At 38.2% G+C, this 22,643-nt stretch overlaps 1 protein-coding gene across 2 annotated transcripts in view; it reads right to left on the bottom strand.

The window, feature by feature from the left end:
- DPP10 (dipeptidyl peptidase like 10) overlaps window positions 1–22,643 on the bottom strand; it is a 568,807-nt gene that overhangs the window by 145,090 nt on the left and 401,074 nt on the right. For both annotated transcript variants that reach the window (XM_062605998.1, XM_062605992.1), the window contains exon 4: window positions 9,683–9,777. In XM_062605998.1, coding sequence (XP_062461982.1) covers window positions 9,683–9,777 — 95 coding nt within the window. The remainder of the gene's footprint in view (window positions 1–9,682; window positions 9,778–22,643) is intronic.

Raw genomic sequence — 22,643 nt, 5'->3', positions numbered from 1 at the left:
CCTCCTGAAGTGCCTCAGACACATGGTGTAAAAGCAATGACAACAAACTATAATCTCCTGTAGACCAAAAGATTATAGCTTGCCAAACAGATCTGCCAAAACCATTCCTGGTAACAAAACAGGTAATGTTTTGGCAAATAATTTGTTGTAATGGCATTATTCTTGTTAAAAGGCGAGTAAAGCTGTTTCATAATTTTTAATGTTTCACATGAGAAACAAGAAAGCAAAAAACAGACCAGCAGAGATTATGTATTCATTGCCAGCTGATTGCAATGCTAGTTTCTTTAAATTATCTTTAAATATAGATAAGTGTTTATCTATTAATATAAAATATATATATATTTTAAGAACATGTTTCTGAGTTGCAAAGAAAGTGTTGGGAAAATATCATATTGAAAACACTGGAAATGAAAAAAAACCTCAGGTATCTTGTTATCAAAAATATGGAGGATGGTTCTTCTCCTATCATGTCTGAGTATCTGTAACTTTTCAAGCTTCTTGGTTTGTCAGGCACTAGTTAGCCTTCATTTAGGAAGACAGCCATAAATGCTGCCCCTTATGACTATGACACCCTGCTTGATCTCTAAGAAATGTAGCTCTGGACAGCAAAGCTCTGAAACAGGGAGAAATGCAGCTGGCTAATTAGGCACAGTCCCTGGATGCAGAAGCAAGGCTAGTTTCCCTCTGCATCACTGCACAGCATCATCTGGTTAGGAGACTGAGGGTAATTCAACACAGTGCTGCACTGTGCATTCCACATTCCACACATATCCTTACGTCCTTTCCAAACCACAACTGATGAAAGGGAGAAGAAATAAGGGAAGGTAATTTCCCTAATATTTGTCAGTTCTACCTAGCCACATCAAGATTTAACAGCCTTATAAAAACCACTAGGCTCTAGGGCAAACAGAAAACACTTTTGACTAGGTAAATTGCTGGAATCCCTATATTACTGACATTTCACAATGTTGCATAATTCTAAGGAAAAAAAAAAAAGCTTTTTAATTACCCATACATTATCTTCCCTTCTTAATTCAGCAATCTGAATCCTGCATGACCAATTTGGTGGCCTTCTATGATGGGGCTACAAACTGATGGACAGGGGTAGAGCAGTTGATGTCATCTACCTGGACTTGTGTAAAGCGTTCGACACTGTCCCACACAACATCCTTGTCTCTAAATTGGAGAGGTGTCAATTTGATGGATGGACCACTCAGTGGATAAAGAACTGGCTGGATGGCCGCACACAAAGAGTTGAGGTCAATGGCTCAATGTCCAGCTGGAGACCAGTAACAAGTGGTGTCCCTCAGGGATCGGTGTTGGGACCGGTCTTGTTTAACATCTTCATCCCTGACATGGACAGTGGGATTGAGTGCGCCCTCAGCAAGTTTGCCAATGACACCAAGCTGTGTGGTTCAGTTGATACCCTGGAGGGAAGGAATGCCATCCAGAGGGACCTTGACACACTTGTGAGGTGGGCTGATGCCAACCTCATGAAGTTTAACCATGACAAGTGCAAGGTCCTACACCTGGGTGGGAGCAATCCCAGGCACAGCTACAGGTTGGGCAGAGAAGAGATTCAGAGCAGCCCTGCGGAGAAGGACTTGGAGGTGTTGGTTGATGACAAAATGAACATGGGCTGGCAGTGTGCGCTCGCAGCCCAGAAAGCCAACCGTATCCTGGGCTGCATCAAAAGGAGCGTGACCAGCAGGTCCAAGGAGGTGATCCTGCCCCTCTGCTCTGCTCTTGTGAGACCTCACCTGGAGTATTGTGTGCAGTTCTGGTGTCCTCAACATAAAAAGGACATGGAACTGTTGGAACAAGTCCAGAGAAGGGCCACAAGGATGATCAGGGGACTGGAGCACCTCCCGTATGAAGACAGGCTGAGGAAGTTGGGGCTGTTCAGCCTGGAGAAGAGAAGGCTGCGTGGAGACCTCATAGCAGCCTTCCAGTATCTGAAGGGGGCCTATAGGGATGCTGGGGAGGGACTCTTCATTAGGGACTGTAGTGACAGGACAAGGGGTAACGGGTTAAAACTTAAACAGGGGAAGTTTAGGTTGGATATAAGAAGGAAATTCTTTCCTGTTAGGGTGGTGAGGCACTGGAATGGGTTGCCCAGGGAGGCTGTGAATGCTCCATCCCTGGCAGTGTTCAAGACTAGGTTGGACGAGGCCTTGGGTGATATGATTTAGCGTAAGGTGTCCCTGCCCACGGCAGGGGGGTTGGAACTTGATGATGTCAAGGTCCTTTCCAACCCTAACGATTCCATGATTCTATGATTCTATGAATCTGTCATCCATTTTTCCAATATTGCTGAATTTGACATGAGTTCACTGACAAGGATGCATGATGTGATGATCCCATGGACAAGCAGTGACTGCTAGTCTCACTTTCACCACAGACTGAAATGATAAAAGCCTAATGCAGGCAAAATGATGCAGTGCCTCTAAACAGTCTTTCACCCTTCAGCTTTCCAGCTTCCTTCTCTCATCCACGTTCCAAATTTGCAACATATTTTGGCATGGAAAGAAAGATGAGAACAGCTTGAGACAGTAAAGAGTGAAAGCAAAAGAAAAAATGATTCTGCAACAAATAAATACAAGGGACATCCCATCACCGCCACCACCCACATGCAACTGGCTTTTCTTCCCCTTTCTATATGGATGATTAAAGTGGAAAACAAATTTCCAATGAACAATATTCCCACATTTGATTGACATTTCCAATGTCAATATTTTGCATTGATGACTTTTTTTTTAAGTTTGTATTTTATGTGTGTTTTACTCATAACAGAAATACCTGTTATGACTGCGTTTAAGAGAAGTTTTAGGCTAGGTTCTGCAAGGGCCCTTCAGTATAACCTCACTTTTATTTATTCAGCTTTCTTATAGCCTGGTTCTGAGTTATTGACGCACTTCCTCTTTGCTCTATTCTTTCACCTACTATAAAATGTTAGTTTTCCTATTTTTATGGATTTTAACTAATATAACATTTAAATCAATGCCTTATTCGTGGTCTTTCAGAAATATGCTATACAGCAGATGGAATTTACCTATAACATAATGCAGAACAGAGCTGTAAGAATGTAACTTTAACATCTGTCAAACACTTTACAGTACTCCTCTGTTATCCTTTCTGTTGGATAGTTTTAAGCTAAATAATACACCACAGTTAAAACCAATTAGAGGAAACTTTCACTTTAGTGGAGTTTACTTCGTTGTTGTTTTTCTCCTTTAATTTTAGCCCTCCTGTTTCAGTTTCTTGTACTCCTACTTTTTCCATCAACTTACATCTTCCATACTCCTATTATCATCCTTCCCCAATCATTACTTAGTGCTCACTTTACACACATCTAGGCTTAATTATTATCTTTTTTTTTCAATTCATCCGGGATAAAATATTGCAAACCTCCAGAATGTTACTATAAAACCTGGGGGCAATACCCCTACTTAGGACATCATTCATATCTCCATATCACATACCTACATCTGTATCAGAATTTTAACTTAATGCTATAACTGAACATCAATATATGGGAGTTCATGAGCATTCACAGGTATTCAGCTCAACTCATCAACTTATCAGCTCATGAGAATTCACAGGTATACAGCTCAACTTATCAGACAGGCACTGACCAAATGGCAGTGCACAAGAGGAATCAGATGGGACAAAATTATACTAGCTGCAAAATGAGAAAGCATTTGGCATGTAGCTGTTTCCTGGTGGCACCAGCAATCAAGAAAACAATGGGATTGCTGTGACTGAAAGGAGAAGATGGACCACCCGGAGGTTATATGAGAGAGCAGCTGAGAGTGGAGCCCAGCAGGAGAGCTCGCCTTGTAGCAGTAAAAGCAGGGTACCTCTGAGAAGAGAGTCAGGTTGTAATTAGGAAAATGCACAGTAATTAGAATGTTGAAAAACTTGGGTTTCCAAGGTTACATTTCTTATTGCAGTATTTCTTGTGTCACCTGAGCACTTAATCTGCATCCAAAAACCTTGCAATACTATGTGTTGTATTTGTTAACGCTCAGACTTCCTATGCAGTGTAAAAGATTATTGTGCCTTAAAACATGATCTAAGCTGAACTCTAACCTATGGATGGGGGCTACCCTGGATGAGTGGTTCTCAAAAACACAAACCAAATTCTACCTCCCAATTTTCTACCTCCCATTCCCCATCTTTGATATAGCCCTTAACTATTTTCTGTACCAAGGAATGATCTCATCAGGGCTATTATTTAGAGAGATTCCCCATAAAGCTACTCTAACCTGACAGTTCGGAGTACTGTCCCCTGCATTTTGTGTATTGAAACCTCCTTCACTTGGGTAAAAGACAATGACCACCACCAAACCACAACTGCAAACCCTTCCATCTGTCAGGCTTTCCCATCTCTATGCACAGTGGTGCACTGCAACAATAAAGTCTACCTCATAAAAACTCCTCTACTGAAAAGGTTTTGCTGAAGGGGTTATTTAACATTTAGAGGAGCATGAAAGAGCAGAGATAACTTTACAATGTTCATAACCACCTATTTACAACATGTGTGGGTCAATAAAATGGCCAATGTTGCAACAATTACTAACATTTATGTGGTTATATAATCTTGTTTAATGTATTTACCCTTGTTCACCCTTTCATTAACCTCTTATACAAGGGTCTTAAAATATAAGCATGTAAACTACTCTTGCAATTAAATCTACATTAATCACAGAAACACAGAATCATAGAATAGAATCATAGAATAGTTAGGGTTGGAAAGGACCTGAAGATCACCTAGTTCCAACCCCCTTGCCAGGGGCAGGGACACCTCACACTAAACCATGTCACCCAAGGATCTGACCAACCTGGCCTTGAACACTGCCAGGGATGGAGCATTCACAACTTCCCTAGGAAACCCATTCCAGTGCCTCACTACCATTACAGTAAAGAATTTCTTCCTTATACCCAATCTAAACTTCCCTTGTTTAAGTTTTAACCCACTACCCCTTGTCCTATCAACAAAGAAACTACAACAGCATTGAGATGATGCACTGAGTTTCCCATCAAAAGAGGAAAGGGGTGTGGTTGGTGGTGGGGAACACAAAACAAACAAACAAAGATATCAAAAGGAAGACAATTATCAAAAAGAAAGGGTATTTATAAACAGTGCTCTGTGACACATCAGGAAAATGCCCCTGCCAAAAGCTCTGCTCAGACTAAAACTTGCATTCTCTGCCTTCGGCTGTAAGGCCTCCAGTGGGTTTTCACAGCTGGGCTGCCACAGCTTAATCGTGATTCATGAGCCAAGACTACTCCTGCTCTGCTCCACCCTTCTGACACCATCCCCTGATTAGCAAGCAGCAAGAAGTAATCCTTCTCTCCCCATCCTTGTGCAAAAGATGGTCCACAGTAATATGACATTACAACATACCATAGGGTATACTCCCTGAAAGCCCCTGGGAAAAGATTTGTAGTTCAGTAATATCAGTTTGCTATGTACCAGGATGCAATTTCCCCTTGAGATTGAAAAGAGTTGCAGGAAGGCATCAAAATCAAGGGTGAGAGCAAGTCAGAATTGCTGGATTTTAGAAGAGTCGAAAGCATACAGCTGCAGGGAAGCTGTTGTAAATACAAGACCCTGTATTAGAGTTACAAAACTGAAAACAGTTCTACTTGTATCGTTAGGCATTGAAAACAAATTGATAGCCTCTTATTTGATGAGTCAAAATATACCCCATCATCCACACAGGCACACCAGATTCATTTCTGACCCAGAATCCTGGACTGAGTGTTTGTGAGGATGCACGCATGGTATCTGAATAATTTTGCATACATCCACCACAAAAGTAGTGGAACTCAGGGCTAACAAATAAGTGTTACCACCTTGATAATTGTTGTGGCTTTTTTTAAGAGGGAAAATTGAAGGCAAAATTTCTAAATATTTCTTTCAATGGATCCAAAACATTTGGAAAGTACTATTAGAGAACACACAGTCCCTACATGTCTTCTCTCATCTCTGTGTTCCCTTTTGTTCATTTTGGTTGGGTTTAAGAACTGTAACAGAATAAAGAGGCTGAGCTAGAAGCATGGTAAGGGACCAGACAGACAACCTCCCCTAGGCAAAAGAACCCATGTGGTCATCCATGCTTTCCTCTCCAGCTTAGCCAGGTCTTGTGGCTGAGTTGTGTGTTAGCTGGTAACCTGCTCTTAGTGACTTTATGTAACAGCTGATGGCAAAGGAATAAATAAACTGCTTGTAAACTTCACTTAACCAACTGAAATTGCTTAGATAAATGCAGCATCATGTTACTTACTTTGGAACTGTAACATATAATAAAGTATTGCTAAATGCTGAAAAACTGGTAGGCATGTCATGATCATGGTGATAGGCACCTCGGATAGATGACAGAGAACATATTGTAACCGCATATCGAGGCAGCGTCGCAAACATCAGGATGCCACACAGTGATTCATGTCTAGGGCTTTTTTTGGCTCCATTTAATAGAAAACTTGCCCAGCCTCCAGCTGTTAACATTTATATGCTGCTGGCTCAGAGTATTAACTGTTTCTTAGACAGCTTAAACAGGATGCACTACATGCATACACTGAGAGGACAAGTATGTATTAGAAAATGTCTTTACGTTATGCTATCTAAAGATGCTAATAGATATTCTTTGTGCTTTACAAGTTGCTCTTTTCACTTACATCACTGTATTTGTTATCCATAATATTGCTTTGCTGATAGTTTAATTAAATAAAGACCAGACTGTTTTATTAATAGATTGATTACAGAAAAGGATTCCATTTGAAAAGCATGAATGAAGTGCAATGATTTCTTCTGCTTTTGAATGAAACCTAATGAAACTGGAAAAAACCCTTTAATTTAGGAACTGTGGACAGATACTTCCCTATGAATGGTCATCTTAGAACAATATAATACTAGCCTTTCTTCCTTCCAGATGCATGACTATTTTTAAAGGGTTGTTTTTTTAATCTTTTATACATGTAAATAGTTTTTAAAAAAAAAGCAGTTTGCTTTTTTTGCTGATACACATGCATAGTAGGCATAGCAGCTCTTCGGTAGGGCTATCTGACCTTTAGACACTAAGGAACACAAAGACGGATAAAAGAAATGTACTTTGCACAAAAATGGCAGTCTCTAACGCACAAAAGAAGAGCCAGTGATCCATGTACAATGGAAGACTGCTTCAGGGGATTAGGGATGAGGAAAACAGAAAACCTCTTCTGGGCTGCTGGTTCATATACAGCCCAATCAGTAGTGACAAAGAGTCATTACTAGCTCCTTGCCTTCTCACAATGAGTTTATCATGGCAGTTCAATTTTCAATAGACAATTATGAACATTACTAAGAAAAACCTGCCACTTCTGCAGGTTGCTTGAGCAGAGAGGCAAACAGGAGAGAGAACGTAGACTGAAAGCAGACAAGCTCCCATCAAAAGGTGACTCTTCCATGACTAAAACCCTTTGATAGGGAGGAATGGGGGAACTTGTATTGCCACTGCCTACGTTGGATTTGTGCTGTATTTTTTATTAATACAAGTCATCTCTACAGAGTCATTAAACCAGTACCATTCTAATTATGCACCAGTGATTAAGCAGATGTGGCACTGAGCAAGGAAAATGTTGATCAATGATCAAGGTGTTTAACTTTGGAAGATTACATTTAGCAGTGTGAATCTGGGGACAGTGGAGCTTAGAAGAATGGGACAGCTTTTGATTTCAGCCATACTGTCTGCCTCTGTAATGTTATGATCTGTTAGGATCACTGGCCACCTTGTCAACAGACAACTCAGCACAGCAACATTTGCCATTGCTCTCTGCCAAATGTCTATCAAGAAATTTGCTGAATCTTCTGCTCTGTGTTCCGCTTTTCATTCTACTTCCATATGAATAATCATTGCTGGAATTCCCTTTATTTACCTCTAACACTCTTAGGTTTTGACTAGGAAAGAAACTTCGAAGGAAGAAACATACGTTTTTATTTGTCTCTGTTCAATACATAATTGTTGGATAGTTGTTTGAATATTAACCCTTTTTGCATCAGTTTCTCACATTTATAATTAAGTAGATATCAGGTGTCTAGAACTCTCTCAGCCTGCATGACTTCAGGATAAATCAATTCCATAAAAAGCACAGAGCAGAGCAACTTTGTGAAAAGAGGTGATTTTTGCAGTGTGAAGCAGGCTGTCCACACCGATCCATCACTACTTGGCAAGACTGGTTTAGCATAGTGGCCTGAATAGCTTGTCATTGCACTTGACATTATGAGCCAAATACTTGCATCCTAAAGTGTATGAATTAAATCTGTGAGGAAACCCAAATCTTATCACTACAGTCAAGTTTTACAGCCAGGGATGCCCAAGCAGCTGCTTGAGTTCAAGTTATATGGTAAAGGCAATATATATGCTTGACACAGTTTATCCTCTACTTAACCAGGCAAGTGCTCACACACACACACAGATAACAGGGAAAATGCTTTTTCAACAATCTGTGGTTTGCACTTTACAGAAATTCACCTTTTCACCTACTTTTAATTGTGTCTGCTAGCCTTTTTGGCATTAAGTGGTACCCTGAGGCACATCCCAGCATATGGAAGGGTGCACCTTACAGAAAGGGAGCCTCACATATACAAACCATTAAAGTACAATTCTCTCCTCCCTTCAACTTCGTCTTTACACTGACCTAGGAAGTCAGCATCATGTTCTTTCTCCTAAACTTCTACTCTCCTCTTCCTAGTTTTAGGACTTAGAAGAAAAGGTCACCGGGGTTTTATGCTTTGAAAGGAGGAATCTGTACCAGCAAAGGCAAGGAACAGACCAGGAATAAAATCAGCGTTTGCCAAACACCACTGATGAAAATCAGTCATCCTTTTGGGTCTGCAGGTGCAAAAGATTTTACTAAATTAAAAATAAAGGGATTAACAATAACAGCCAGTGGTCTTTACAGAGAATTGATAAGTAAAAATTGACAAGCCACGTATTTCTGCTGCAGAAACCCGATAAACAAGAATTACAGGGTAGGATATTAGTATCACTGAGAATACAGCACCAAGCAAAGCAAAAGAAAATGTAGACTAAGGCATTAAAGCATTTCACAGCAATTACAGCTAGTCAGAAAATTATGCAAATCACTCAGGTATAGATTATTTACTGGTCAAGAGGAATAGTCCCTAATCATCTAGCTTGCCATTACAGCAGAGGAACAAGTAAACCAGAGATTAACATGACTAGGAAATACATTGCATATTTAATTCCATAAGGGAATATCTTCACATGATTTTTGAACACTTTCCCCTTTTATAATAGTGAAAAGCTCTCAACATTTTGAGTAGCATTTCTCCATTCTATGAAATCTTTTATTATATTAGACACCAGACAGATTCACCTGGACACACCAGCCACGCTCCTTCAAATGGCCTAAGCAAAGGATGGACTACAGCCAACAACATATCCTCCAAATTCTTGGTTATTTACACATAGGTTGAATAAAGTAACAAATAACTTCAGCCAGAAATTGTGCACAGACAGAGGAAAGTATTATACTTTCCATTTATATATATATAATCTAGTCTCGGTTATAAACATATTTTTTTAACCTTTAAATATGCTCTCCCACTCCTATTGCAGAAAAAAATGTCAGCAGACTTCTACTAAGAAATCAGTAAATAATATATATTACTTACAAAAGTTGTATTTTCCAATAATAATGTCGTCGTATTTGTTTCTACATTCAGTTCAACAACATGTCCATTCCTATTTTTATACACCACTGCTGTATCTGCAACAACAAAGGTTTAACAGTTAGCAAACAAATTCAGTGTTTAATACATCTGTAGACAAAACCAGCATATTAAAGTCATCAGAATATCTTTATTACAATACGCAGACAAGATTGAGAGAATTGCAGTCACAATATCTAGTTTTCTTGATTTGCATCATGAGCTTCAAAAATAGCAGTTTACACCCTACAGCATTTTCACCTCACTCAAAATATTTGATTCAAATGGAAACATTTTATGTGGCAAAAACATACCCAATGGGATTGCTGTGAACAAAGTAACATCTTGAATGTAAAACTGCTTTCACTGTCAATCCAACAGACTGATATCACTGTCATTTTGACACTTTAGTGTCCACCCATATCCACTATAAAAAGCGCCATATACCAAAGTTACATATGAAAAAAGCTGGACACCATATTCACATATCGATGTGACTCTTAACAAAACTACTGTACTGTTCTGTATCTCTGGTAACTAGTCTGACAAAGACATGCACTATATCTTAAGACAATCCATGTCCTGTGTGATTAGTGCTGGGCCACAGAATACCAGGCTGTCACATAAACGGATTGTTATCAAAGAAGGGTTAAAGCTAGGTCCATTTGTAGAACACTTAGAATGCTGTGAGATGAACTGTCATAATTTTTTCCTTCTACCACTCACTTCATTTGTAAGCTTCTATAAGAAAAATATTGAATACACCTGAACTAAGGAAAAAAATAGGATTGTGGCTCCTATTAAAAAGGCTTTCTATCTGTTTGCATCAATACCTGTGAAATTACCAAGAAATAGGCAAGAACTACATAAGTCTTGATTTAAAAATCAAGAAAATTGGTTCCAAATTTCCTACTATTTCTAATATGAGATTGAACAGATTGAGTGCTGACTCTTTTTTGTTATTTTAAACCCATGTAATTGATATTTAATCAAATGAAACAATTTTGTTATAAAAATGTAAAAGGCATAAGGAAAGTTCTAAATTAGAGCCTAAATAAAACACAAAAAAAACTTTACTAATCCTTAGCAATATCTGAAAAATTCATTCCAGAACCATGAGTTTTATGAAGTGGGAAGTAAACATGACTAGAGGAAAAGGTTCTGCTATCATAAAAATGTGCTTCGCTTTTCCAGAAAAATGTAGCTGTATTTTAATGGACTCCACAGAAACTCTAGATCTGCAGCACTACTGAATGTCCTCTAATATGTTCTGTAAAATTAATGAAGCCTCATTTGAAGAGCTTACTTAGCTATTTTCGGATCAGGGCTAAGAAATGGGGTGGGATCAGTGGAGTTTAGGACAGTATTATCAAAGCTTTCATTTAGGAAGAAAATTAGATGGTGAAGTGTGGAATTAACAGCAACTTCTTATAAAGAAAAACATTTCAAATACTCACTTTGAATAAAAAGAAGTAACACTTTGTAGGAAGTTATTTTGGTTTCAGGTTACTGGTTAGTACAGAACATTAAAGTTTTTGCAACTTCTCGTAGGGTTTTGTGCATGTATCATTTTAGGTATCCTAACACAAATCCTCAATGATGTTGTACCAGGAAGCTAAATAATAGTATAGAAAAAATAAGGCTGTTTGGCCAAAGATCTGTCCCCAGTTATGAGCAAACCATAATGTGAAAAACAGCACATATAACTCAGAGATATTTAACTCCTGTTAACAACTAGCCATGTTCATTCCTCCCACTTGGACAGTGATCTGAACAATGCATTTTTGGTCCATAGGTAAGACTAATATGCCACCTAAATCCAAACAACAGTATTAGAATGTGACTCCTTCTCAGTTTCTACATGCCATGTACATTTGGCCAATAGGATTTATAGCTTCATGCCTCATTAACTAATCCTACCAAGAACATTTCACCCAAATTAAGAACTGTCCCTTAAAATTGCTAAAAGGACCATGAGTAAAATACACGGTCCTAGGGCTCTTCCTGCAAGTCATACACACAGGGTGAAATGGCATTTGGAATACGAAATACTACGAATGACATAAATTAAAGCCTTTGTTCTCAAGTTAGAAGAAACTGTATTCAATTATTAGACCAGAAAATGGAGTCAGTCCTCTTCAAAAAGCAGACTTTACTGTCCAGTAATTATACCTCTCACTGAACTTGGGCTTTCATCACTGTATTGGACTCAGTAGTTAACTTCCGAAGCACATAAATTAAATGAATGTTTGCAAAATACATGGAGATTCTCAGATACAAAATTATATTAATAATACCATGTATGTATTGAGCATGAACAGTCTTCACAAGTAATCATATTAATTAATATGGAAGTCTCATTCCAATCAATAGATTGGTACTTGATGGTCACACAACATAATGATGATTTTTTCACTGATGGCTCAAAAGTAAGTAAAGAGCCATAAACGTACATTTGTGTTGAAATTCTTGTTACCTACAGTAAAAAAGTTCACCGAAGAAAATAATACCTAGTCCTTAATACTGTCCATTTACACAACTGATTTATTTATTTTGTTTATTATCTTGGTGTTTTCACCAGAGAAGTTCAGGGATCCCTGACTCTTCACACAACCATTCAGAGAAGTAGAGTTCCTACTTCAAAGAAATTCTTGTTTAATTTTAAACAAAGAGTCGTATTATGTAAAAACCTCTTGGCTGGGCACATACTGCAGCACTGAAGAGCCACCTAGTCTACCTAAGGGTCTCACCAAAGTAGAAAGCATTCTGTCTTAAGCAAAGGAGAACGCGAGGAAGCCTCTGTAAAGAACATGTGCTATCAAGTCACCAGCCCTGGATGATGTACACAAAACAGATTTTAAAACAACTAATTGGAAATTTCCTATTTGAAATAGTTCTCAAATTTCGGAAAACTCTGGAAACTCCAGCGCACTGGATGACTGATAAATTTATTCTCTGCTACTGAAAGGTGAGGACAGACAACCAAACATCTGTATATGTTACCCTGACATCGGTCCCAAATAAAATAGTGGCACAATAAATCCAGGATCCTTCCTACAAAATACTGGCCAGCAATATAATTAACACATGATGACATTTTAAAAACACAGATCTTCTTAAACAAAGTTTTAACAGGGTTATGTTTGATAGAGGCAACTATGCTGAAACTGTGTATTGGGTTTTTATTTGTGGCATTTGATTTATTTTATGATGTGATTTGAAAGCTTATATTAAATGGAATTAACAGGGAAACACAATAGGAGGATTAAAAATAGCATCACTAATTAAAATAATGAGGAAGACAGGGTACTCCTCCCAAGAGATCTGTCTCACCTGGTTAAATGGTCATTGTTGTAGATGGGAGACTGGAATTGAAGAGCAGTTATGAAAAGCTTATGGGCTTATACAGATAAATGCTGTACAACTTGTTCTCAATGCAGTATCATGGCAAAAAGAGTTGATACAATTCTTCAGCATAAGTAGATCACAAGTAAATGTCCTAGGGTGATCTTGCCTCTGCTTACAGCACTGGTGAGATTGGCACTATTGTAAAATGGCCAGTTCCTGGAACGCACAATGCAAGAATAGGAAATGTGTAAAGAGGAACGCTAAAAAACTCAGTGTAAATCTGGATCAGAAAACAAACATAAAAATGCAAGGTTGAAATGGCTAAAATTATTCAGGTTGACAATGAGAAAGTTTAAAGACATCTAAATCATATATATATACATACATAGCCAGGTAAAAGTTGACAACAGTTATGGACGCTGGGATGTGTGGAAGAGCTCAGCAAAGGAGATGATCGAAACTGCAGCCCTGAGACATTTTTTCTTAAAGACATGCTTTAGACCTTTATTTCAAGAAATAGTTTAATCTGAAGTTGAGTAAAAAGTATAAAGGGTTGAGACTGGATGGCTGTAGCAATCTCTTCTGGCCTGTAATCTGTGGATTTAATTCCCTCTATTGATTTTTCCCATCCCCTTCTGCAACAAATCTTTGGAAATACAGGATTGTCTGAACAATATAACTCATGTTTGTAGCTGTGTGCTAAGAAAATTTTAATAGAAATCTCAGCCCTTGGGTTTTTTTTAGCTGGCTGCCTATGGCAAGGGATCCTTGATAAATATCAAGGGATATTTTTTTTTTTTTTCTGACGCATAATTCGTCTCCTGTTTGTGTGTTCTACTCCACTTTCCTACACATTATCAAACATTGATCTCAGCTGCAGATGGGATACTGGGGTTGGTTAGTGCCGCAGGCCCGTTCAGAGAATCTGCAGGGGTAGATGGCTGATACGATGCTCTAAGGCACATCATGCAAATCCCACAAATCTCAAAAGAGAAAATTTTCCCAGGCAGGCAAAATGGATTACCACACTTTCTCCCCTCCCTTGCCTAACCCTGAAGCAGGTGGTTTAGTTTACCTGCTGAGATGGTTCTGGTTTGTCTCACTGAATTGATTTGCTCAATTTGTGCAGGGGTTTCAACGATGACTATCATAAAGATTTTTCTTGTTCTCTGTGTTGGATATGGAAGGTTTTTCACCACAACTGCAGCATTTAGTTTAATTAAACCCATTAGTTTTTTAGAAGACAAACTTGAGGCTTGTCTGAAAAAGGTAATATACTTGGTGATTCATCAGTCACTCTGGTAATACACAGAAAAAGGTATGGTAGGCTCAGCTTTATTACAGATAACTCTCTTTGGGAAGAATTTATTCCACCTCTGATTCTGAGCTTATTTGTAAAGGGGATTGTGAGAGAGGCTGCCTAGTGGACATACACCTCTGTAAACCAAACCTGCTGCTGAACAGGTTATCTGCAACTTATTTGGCTTTCATAAAGAATGCAACATTAAGTAAAACATTAAATGAAAGCAAACTAAAAACAAAACTCTTCTGTAATTATTGCAGAATAGTTATTTCACCTGAGTCGGCAACATATTACTCTTCTTACAGAACTACATTAACTGCAGAACCAACAATAATTTATTTTATCATTGTGAGGTTAAATATCTAAGTTCTTACGCCATTGTACGTTTTTGAATAATAGTTTGTTAATATATCAATACCATAAACAGCCCTCAGTGATGCAAATACTATGCAAATATGGTATCATCATAATCTCAGATATTTTTAAAGTGAAAGCAGTATTTCATATAAATAATTTTACTAAGACTATTGCTCCTGGTTTAGGTTCAAATCTGGTAAAGGTTCTGCTCAAGATCAGCATATTTATTGTTGGCAGGAGATGGAGCTCTATACTCTGCCTGGCCTAATATCTGTTCTTCCAGGGAATGTCAAAGTACAGGCAAGCTATCACAAAATGCAAAAGAATCAATACAAAACTTTTTTTTTTTTATTTGATAAGCAGCTTCACCCCCTTCAATTCTGCAATAATTTCTTTACCCTCATTTATTGAATTTGCCCTCATTTACTGAATTGACAATACTCTGCCATGTCTTAAATGCTATAAAATTCATTTTAAGCACTTACTGTTCCAATTTGCTTCACATAAATGTTCAAATTATTGGAAAAATCCCAGGCCTTTTAAATTTGAATGGAAACTCATGTATTACCTGGGGGAGAAAGCAGACTAACCAACATTCTGAAAATCAAGCCCTAGATTTTGCTAGTGCAAGAATCTGACTCAGAGTCTACATGACCTTTAATGATCTAACTTTCTGAAATTAGGACACTGAATGGTGGTGGTTTATTTGATGAATATCTACTCTGATTTCACATGTCAATGAAATTAAGCAACTTGTCCTGTAAGTGAAACTACACAGACTGGATTGAAAGGGCAAGTTACTGTATACTTTAAAGAAAACCTAAATTGTGACTAAACTTCCACATTCCAAACACTTAAAAACTTACTGTTTCTTAGAGCTAGCCTCTATTATCTTTACTCAAAATTACAGTATCTGTAAGCAATGCTTTGGGAAGTGTACCGAGATTTGGCAACTATTTTGCAAATAAATCACATAATTATTTCAAACAACAGCTGTTCAATGTTAATCCACGGAGCTGTTTTCTTTACTCTCTTTCACTAGTATTCTTTCACCAACTTGAAAAACAGGATTTACTTCCAGACAGCCATTACACCTTACCTCACAAATATTTCCTCAGAAACCAACCTTTTCCTTGTTTACAGATGCACAATTCTGTCCTGTTAGAAACTTTATTATCATCAGTTTGCTGCTCCAAAGAATTAGAAAAGACAATACAAAAAAAAAAATCTAATTCCTACTAAATTCACAATACTGTTAATGCCATTTTTGTTTGCAAAACAAAAGTACTTTGGTAGATTTGAATTATTTTTTATAATAAGGTTTATTTCATGGTAACTCGTGTGCTGAACTTGTGTGGATCCATCAATTTCAAGGAGACATGCCAAGCTCAACTTGCTAGGACGTGGCTCAGTAGTGTTTTAGAATTTACTAATACTGAGTAGCTTGAAGAAAAAAATGATTTATACAGAAGTCACAGAGAGCATACACAGCTAATTGGTTGCTAATATGTTCACAGCATTGTAAATCTTAGCCTAAGCTAGTTGCCTAAAGCAGCTCAGAAGTACTAGGCACTGACACTCTAAGTATTCACATCCTAACCTCCCCTCACTTACAAACAGGGAGCATCACAGATACCTGATGGGCTTTTGTCCACTTTCATAGAGTCACAGATTCATAGAATGGTTTGGGATGGAAGAAACCGTAAAGGTTATCTAGTTCCAACCCCCCTTCCATAGGCAGAGACACCTTCCACTAGACCAGGTTGCTCAAAGCCCCGTCCAACCTGGCCTCGAACACTTCCAAGGATGGGACAGCCACAGCTTCTCTGGTCAACCTGTTCCAGTGCCTCACCACTCTCACAGTAAAGAGCTTCTGCCTAATATCTAATATCTAAATCTAACCTCTTTCAGTTTCACTTCGTTTTACCTGGTCTCATGAGAACACAGAATAGGGACCCAAATCTGGGGCTTTTCCCTATCCAGCAAGAGGAGCAGATTCATCCTCCCATCTCTCTAGCAAAGCTTGCCTTCTGCCTGGCCAAAGAAGGCCCAGCTGATGAGCCGTGGGTCTCATTTCTAAGGGCAGGACCCAAGGAGTTTTCTGGGGATACAGCAGCAGCAATACTCAGGCAGCTTTTTGCATAGAATCCATCAGATATTAAGGCAATCAGTCTTAAAAGTGTAAACAGCACCCAGAAAGTGAAGGAAAGAGGAGAGTCATGCAAGCAATGTCGAAAATCTTCTCCACAGTATCTAGAATAAGGAATCTTCAGGGCAGTCTTCTCAAATTCTGATAGTGTTAACCTGAAGATAGTAAATGCTTTTTTTTCCCATTGAAAATATTTACTAAGTTTCATTTATTTAGATAAAATTCTGTTTTGCAGCACAAACAGCAGCATTAGTAAGCATCCTCCTTTTCCTTATATTTTCCTTTTTTTAAAAAATACAAACATAAGAGAAGGTTGATACCTTGCTATCAACACATATGTCAATCAGCCCCTGATGTACACGGTATTATTAGAACTGCAGATGGCGTTTCATTAAATTGATTACAGAAAATGTCATGCTAATTAAAATAGAGAATGATTTCTGATTTAATGAACAGGAGGTGCTAGACAACTCTTTGTCTAATTAAGTGTTTGCTAATTAAATAAAATAGTCATTTACAAAGATATTACAGATACAGACCAAATTTCAATATGCCACTTAAGTCACGTCATCTGAGCATGATTTCCACTGTTTTTTTCTAAAAGTTTAGTCTTGTTAGTAGCACTTTCAAGAAAATATTTATTTTACATTAGTTTTATAATGTAAACTGTGACTCCTCTAGACAATATTTCATTATATAGAAGATTCCCTATTCAAAGTGACCTGCAAAGTGATAGACACAGGTAATTCCTGTACTCTCTGATTTCTACAGGTCTTCTACTTCCCTTTCTGTTCTATGCCCAACATAAACTAACCAAAAACCAGGTGGAGATCTTACAGCACAGTAACTACAGAAATGAAAGGAGCACAGTCACAGTAGCATCCCATGGGACACAAGCAAATTAGCTCTGTGGAGGAGGTAGACTTCTCAGTTATTAAAAAGAACTATATGAATGGGAAGATAGAAACCAAAACAGTAAATATTGACTGTTATGCTGATACTGATGAATTAATCAGCCTAATAAAAAAATATGAGTTTTATTTATTTTAATTATGTTTATTCCATATTGTATATTTGTGCAAAAAGAGGTAAGTAGCACAAACGGGAAGTGCAGGCATTTGCAAAAAACCTATCCTCCTCCTTTCTTCAACTCCAGAATAAAGTGATCAGGCATGCTGGATTGGTCTTGAAAATTCAAGTCTTCATCCATAATCAATGTAACTTCCTCTTTTCCTAATCTTGTCATGGCTATCATACCAAGTCATGCTCAACTTATGCCAATTTTCAGTGGTTCCCATTACTTCAGTGTATCAGCCTACGGAAATCTTCAACTCTTCTCAACAGCCAATATTCATTTATAAAATTGCAGATTTCTTCCCTATCATGCAATTGCACAGGATCATGCCTCATTAATAAAACTCCTGATATTCACATGCCAGCACTTCAGATGGGACAGAGGAAACAGCTCTTGAATATTAAGAAAACCACTGGGACTTAAAAGAAAAAAATACAATAGTGACATATATATACCACAGTTAAATGAAGCCTTATTGAGTCTCAACTGAAACAGATGAATAAATATTCACTGCAGAGGTGCTAGAGGCAATAAGGTGAACAACGACCATCAGCCACAGGTAATAATGTCTGTCATGAGCTCGGGTGGAAGAACCTGACTGTCTGCTGCCTGAGCAAGTCACTTCTGTACATGCTGGAAAGATGTAAACGCAAGAGAAGTTGCTGAATTGCATCACAAAGACAATAAAGATATAGCTAGATAGACTGAAATGCACGTAATCACAGAGAATGTAGCTGAATAAAGAAGTGCTGTGGAATCCAGGTATATTGTCAGCTTAGTTTTCTGAGCAAAACTTAACCTCACACCCCAGTTTTTGAAAGATACGTTTGACATCTGTGTACTGCCATGACAACACAAAGCTGTTAAAATTTAGACATGTCCAAGTTTTTCCTACAAGTTTACCAATTTATTAACTGGTAAGTTAAATTGCAACCCCTTGATGACTTGGGTCTGAAATCCAAGGAGTCTGCTCACCCCTTTAGGTCCACATGAAGGTGTCTCAGGAAGCTGATTTAACCAGAGCTGATGGCTCAATGCTTACCATCATGGTCAGGCTGTCGGCTTGCACTAAAAAGATCGCAAGTGCAGCATCGATGTGACCTCAGAGCTGTCCTTAACGAGATGTGTAATGCAGCTCTGGAGAACGGGCATTCCCAGCAGAGCACCCCAAAGGCAAATGAGGTCATGGCGTAGGATTTCCAGGTTTACGCTGGCAATGCCGCTGTTTATTACTTACCACACTCCAGCTAATTTCTGTAGTATATGGACATTTTGGTAAATCCAGTACAGGCTATAGTAGACTTCATTTTGAAGAAATGACAATCAAAACAGAGGATACAGAGAACATGATTATGCAATGTAGTATCTAAACGCTCAGTGAGAGTGAGGATAGTCTAGAGTCAGATTATTTGCCAGTGAAAAAACATGCAGATAGTTTTGTGAAAAATTAGTATTCACAGGCACTTGAAAAGTGAAATAAATGTCTGTACTATCAAATTAGCTTTACCCAGATCTTATAATAGTTTTCACTCAGGATGGCGATACCTTCTACTAACGTATCCTAACTCTCCAACTTTAGTCAATGCAATCAGAGGACAATATATTATGTCCCAAAATAAAATATGCATATCAATCCCATTAAATAACTAAAGTGTCAAATAACAATCCCATACAGTGCTCCATTTTCCTTAATTTTTAATGACTACTCACTTCTTCAGAATAAACTTTCAATTGTAATGAAAATGACAAGCACCAAATTTACCATGCCTGGCATTGCTATTACAAGACTGCATCAGACACACAAAACAATTACCTCACTAACCATTATAAAAGCAAACTCTCCTCTGTAATGAGCCTGGCCCACAGTCAGTACCAGGAGAGAATAATCTAACAATGAAAAGAATGTTGATTACTTAGAGTGTGTCTTTATATTCAATGACCCAGAGAATATTTAATTCTATCTATCCTAACTTGAATGGCTCTCTACTGCCTTTTCCATGTCTAGTGCACCACAGAGTGAATCCTTCTTCACAAATGGTGCTGAATCTTTAGTCCTCATCAAAACCGGGTAAATATTCAAAATAAAAAAAAAAAAAAATTGTATTCACTTACCAATATGAAAAAAATGTTAAAAAAAAATGGGATATTTCCTTTATGTACACATGGTCTCTTCCTTGAGGCTCTGCAGAAGTGAATGCAAGCCTCTTCCAGTGCCATAAATACACTGGCACTTGGTGTAAACACATGTCAAAACAGCCGCTATTTTGGCTAGGAGTGAACAAGCTATTTCCACAACACAAAGTCTGAGCCTCTACCTCTAAAAACAGATATTTCATCATCAGCTGGACAGTGATAATGTACACCATTTGAGTTGTGAAACATGTCAGAACGGTTGATAATTTTCTGCGAAAACCAATTCACTCTATTTTTATTACTTTGTGTGTAGGTCTGGGAGTGAGTATCTGCTCACTACTGAGAGGCAACAGGTCAAATTTTGTTATCTTAAATACATAGTTCAAATCTACTCTGAAATCCTGACTTGTAGATACCAATGAGACATTTTGCAGTGAACAATTTGTGGCCACTGAAAATGAAATTAAATTTAAAATTATGCCGAATAATAAAGCATCTGTGTGCAATAGAGATGCTTCCTATTTTAATAAATATTCTTCATTATGGCATTAGGTACAAAAACTTCAACAAGTCACTAGTGCATTTACTCTCAGCCCTTTTCAGCAAGATATTTACCATGTGCTTCATTTTGCCTGCACTGTATCCAAAATCTAGACATCTTTGTTAAAATCCTGACTGTATTGGAGTTTATGGGAGTTTTGTTTCACAGAGCAGTGGACCCACAATTTAGCAGGTGCACCTAAATGTCACAGAACTACATGACTGACAGGACTTTTTATTTTATACTACTAAAGACTAAACAAAATATTTTAAGTTATTATAAAAATAAAAAGGTAGGCAATTTTCACAATTATTTAACCTGCTTTTCCAAAATACCAGGTGTCTCATTCTGATTTACAAGACAAACGTGTTGATTAAATGAAGATCATTAGCTTACCATGCAACCAGTAATACATAAATCACATCAAAGCACTGTTTTGTGATTTTGTTTGTATCCTTTTATGAACATAAGATACCAGTCTATACTAAATTATTTCTATGGATCCATCATCTAGACTTTTAATAGAAATTAGACAGTCAAAAGTCATGTGTCATTAGAATTTCTGCCAAGAAGTACTAAATCCTGTGTAACTAAATCTAACTTATGAAATGAAAGCTCTTAAGATGTCTTGCTGTCACAGGTGTTCATTACCTACCATACTTCTGCAGTTCTTAGAAATATCCATGCTAGTTAATTTGAAAATTAAATGGTGAGTATGTAGGTATAATCAACATAGATAAGGAAAAACAAATTCAGCACCTATGTTTGAAAACACTGGCGTATTTTCCACTGGCATTCATTCGTTTCCACTGCTCTGTTGAAGTATGGGGAATTAGAAAGGCAGTGCCAGCAACTGCATAGGATCACCACAACAGTGCTTGTCTTTGTTCAGTGGATCCTGACCCACATAGAACACACAGTGCAAGTTCCGTAAGAGCAGGAAGCAGGTCTAGAGGATGAAATAATTTAGGAAACAGTCTTAGCCAGGGTGCAAACAGAGAACTCAGATGTAAGATCAAACTCATACAAGCAACCTTTCTGACAGACCAACTGAAGTCCCTCATAGTGGCCTGGGATGATTCTGACTGTATTTTAGAGCACTCACCAATAGATTTCATTTGGCTAAAAGATGAAGTCTTAATTCCAAAGGGAAAAAGAAATAAGCAATTAAGTTTCTACCTTAACATCTTGATGTGCTTTCCTTTACTTTTCTCAAAATTACAAAACCTACACGTTACTTAGGGACATTTTGTACAGCTCATCTATGTAATTAATTTAAAATAAAATGTACCTGAATGGCAATATTACATAGAATCATAGAATGATAGAATAGTTAAGGTTGGAAAGGACCTTAAGATCATCTAGTTCCAACACCCCTGCCATGGGCAAGGACACCTCACACTAAACCATATCACCCAGGGCCTCGTCCAACCTGGCCTTGAACACTGCCAGGGATGGAGCATTCACAGCCTCCCTGGGCAACCCATTCCAGTGCCTCACCACCCTAACAGGAAAGAATTTCCTCCTTACATACAAGCAAAACTTCCCCTGTTTAAGTTTTAACCCGTTACCCCTTGTCCTATCACTACAGTCCCTAATGAAGAGTCGCTCCCCAGCATCCCTATAGGCCCCCTTCAGATACTGGAAGGCTGCTATGAGGTCTCCACGCAGCCTTCTCCAGCCTCAACAGCCCCAACCTTCTCATCCTATCTTCATACGGGAGGTGCTTCAGTCTCCTGGTCATCCTCGTGGCCCTTCTCTGGACTTGTTCCAACAGTTCCATGTCCTTTTTATGTTGAGGACACCAGAACTGCACACAATACTCCAGGTGAGGTCTCACAAGAGCAGAGTAAAGGGCCAGGATCACCTCCTTGGACCTGCTGGTCACGCTCCTTTTGATGCAGCCCAGGATACGGTTGGCTTTCTGGGCTGCGAGCGCACACTGAAGCTGGCTCATGTTCATTTTCTCACTGACCAACACCCCCAAGTCCTTCTCTTCAGGGCTGCTCTGAATCTCTT

Source organism: Pezoporus occidentalis, unplaced genomic scaffold, assembly GCF_034315485.1.
Source record: "Pezoporus occidentalis ecotype Australia unplaced genomic scaffold, CSIRO_AGI_Poc_V1 ctg12, whole genome shotgun sequence".
Lineage (NCBI taxonomy): Eukaryota > Metazoa > Chordata > Aves > Psittaciformes > Psittacidae > Pezoporus > Pezoporus occidentalis.
Note: the sequence above shows the minus strand (reverse complement) of the source record. Positions and strands in the feature narration are given on the sequence as shown.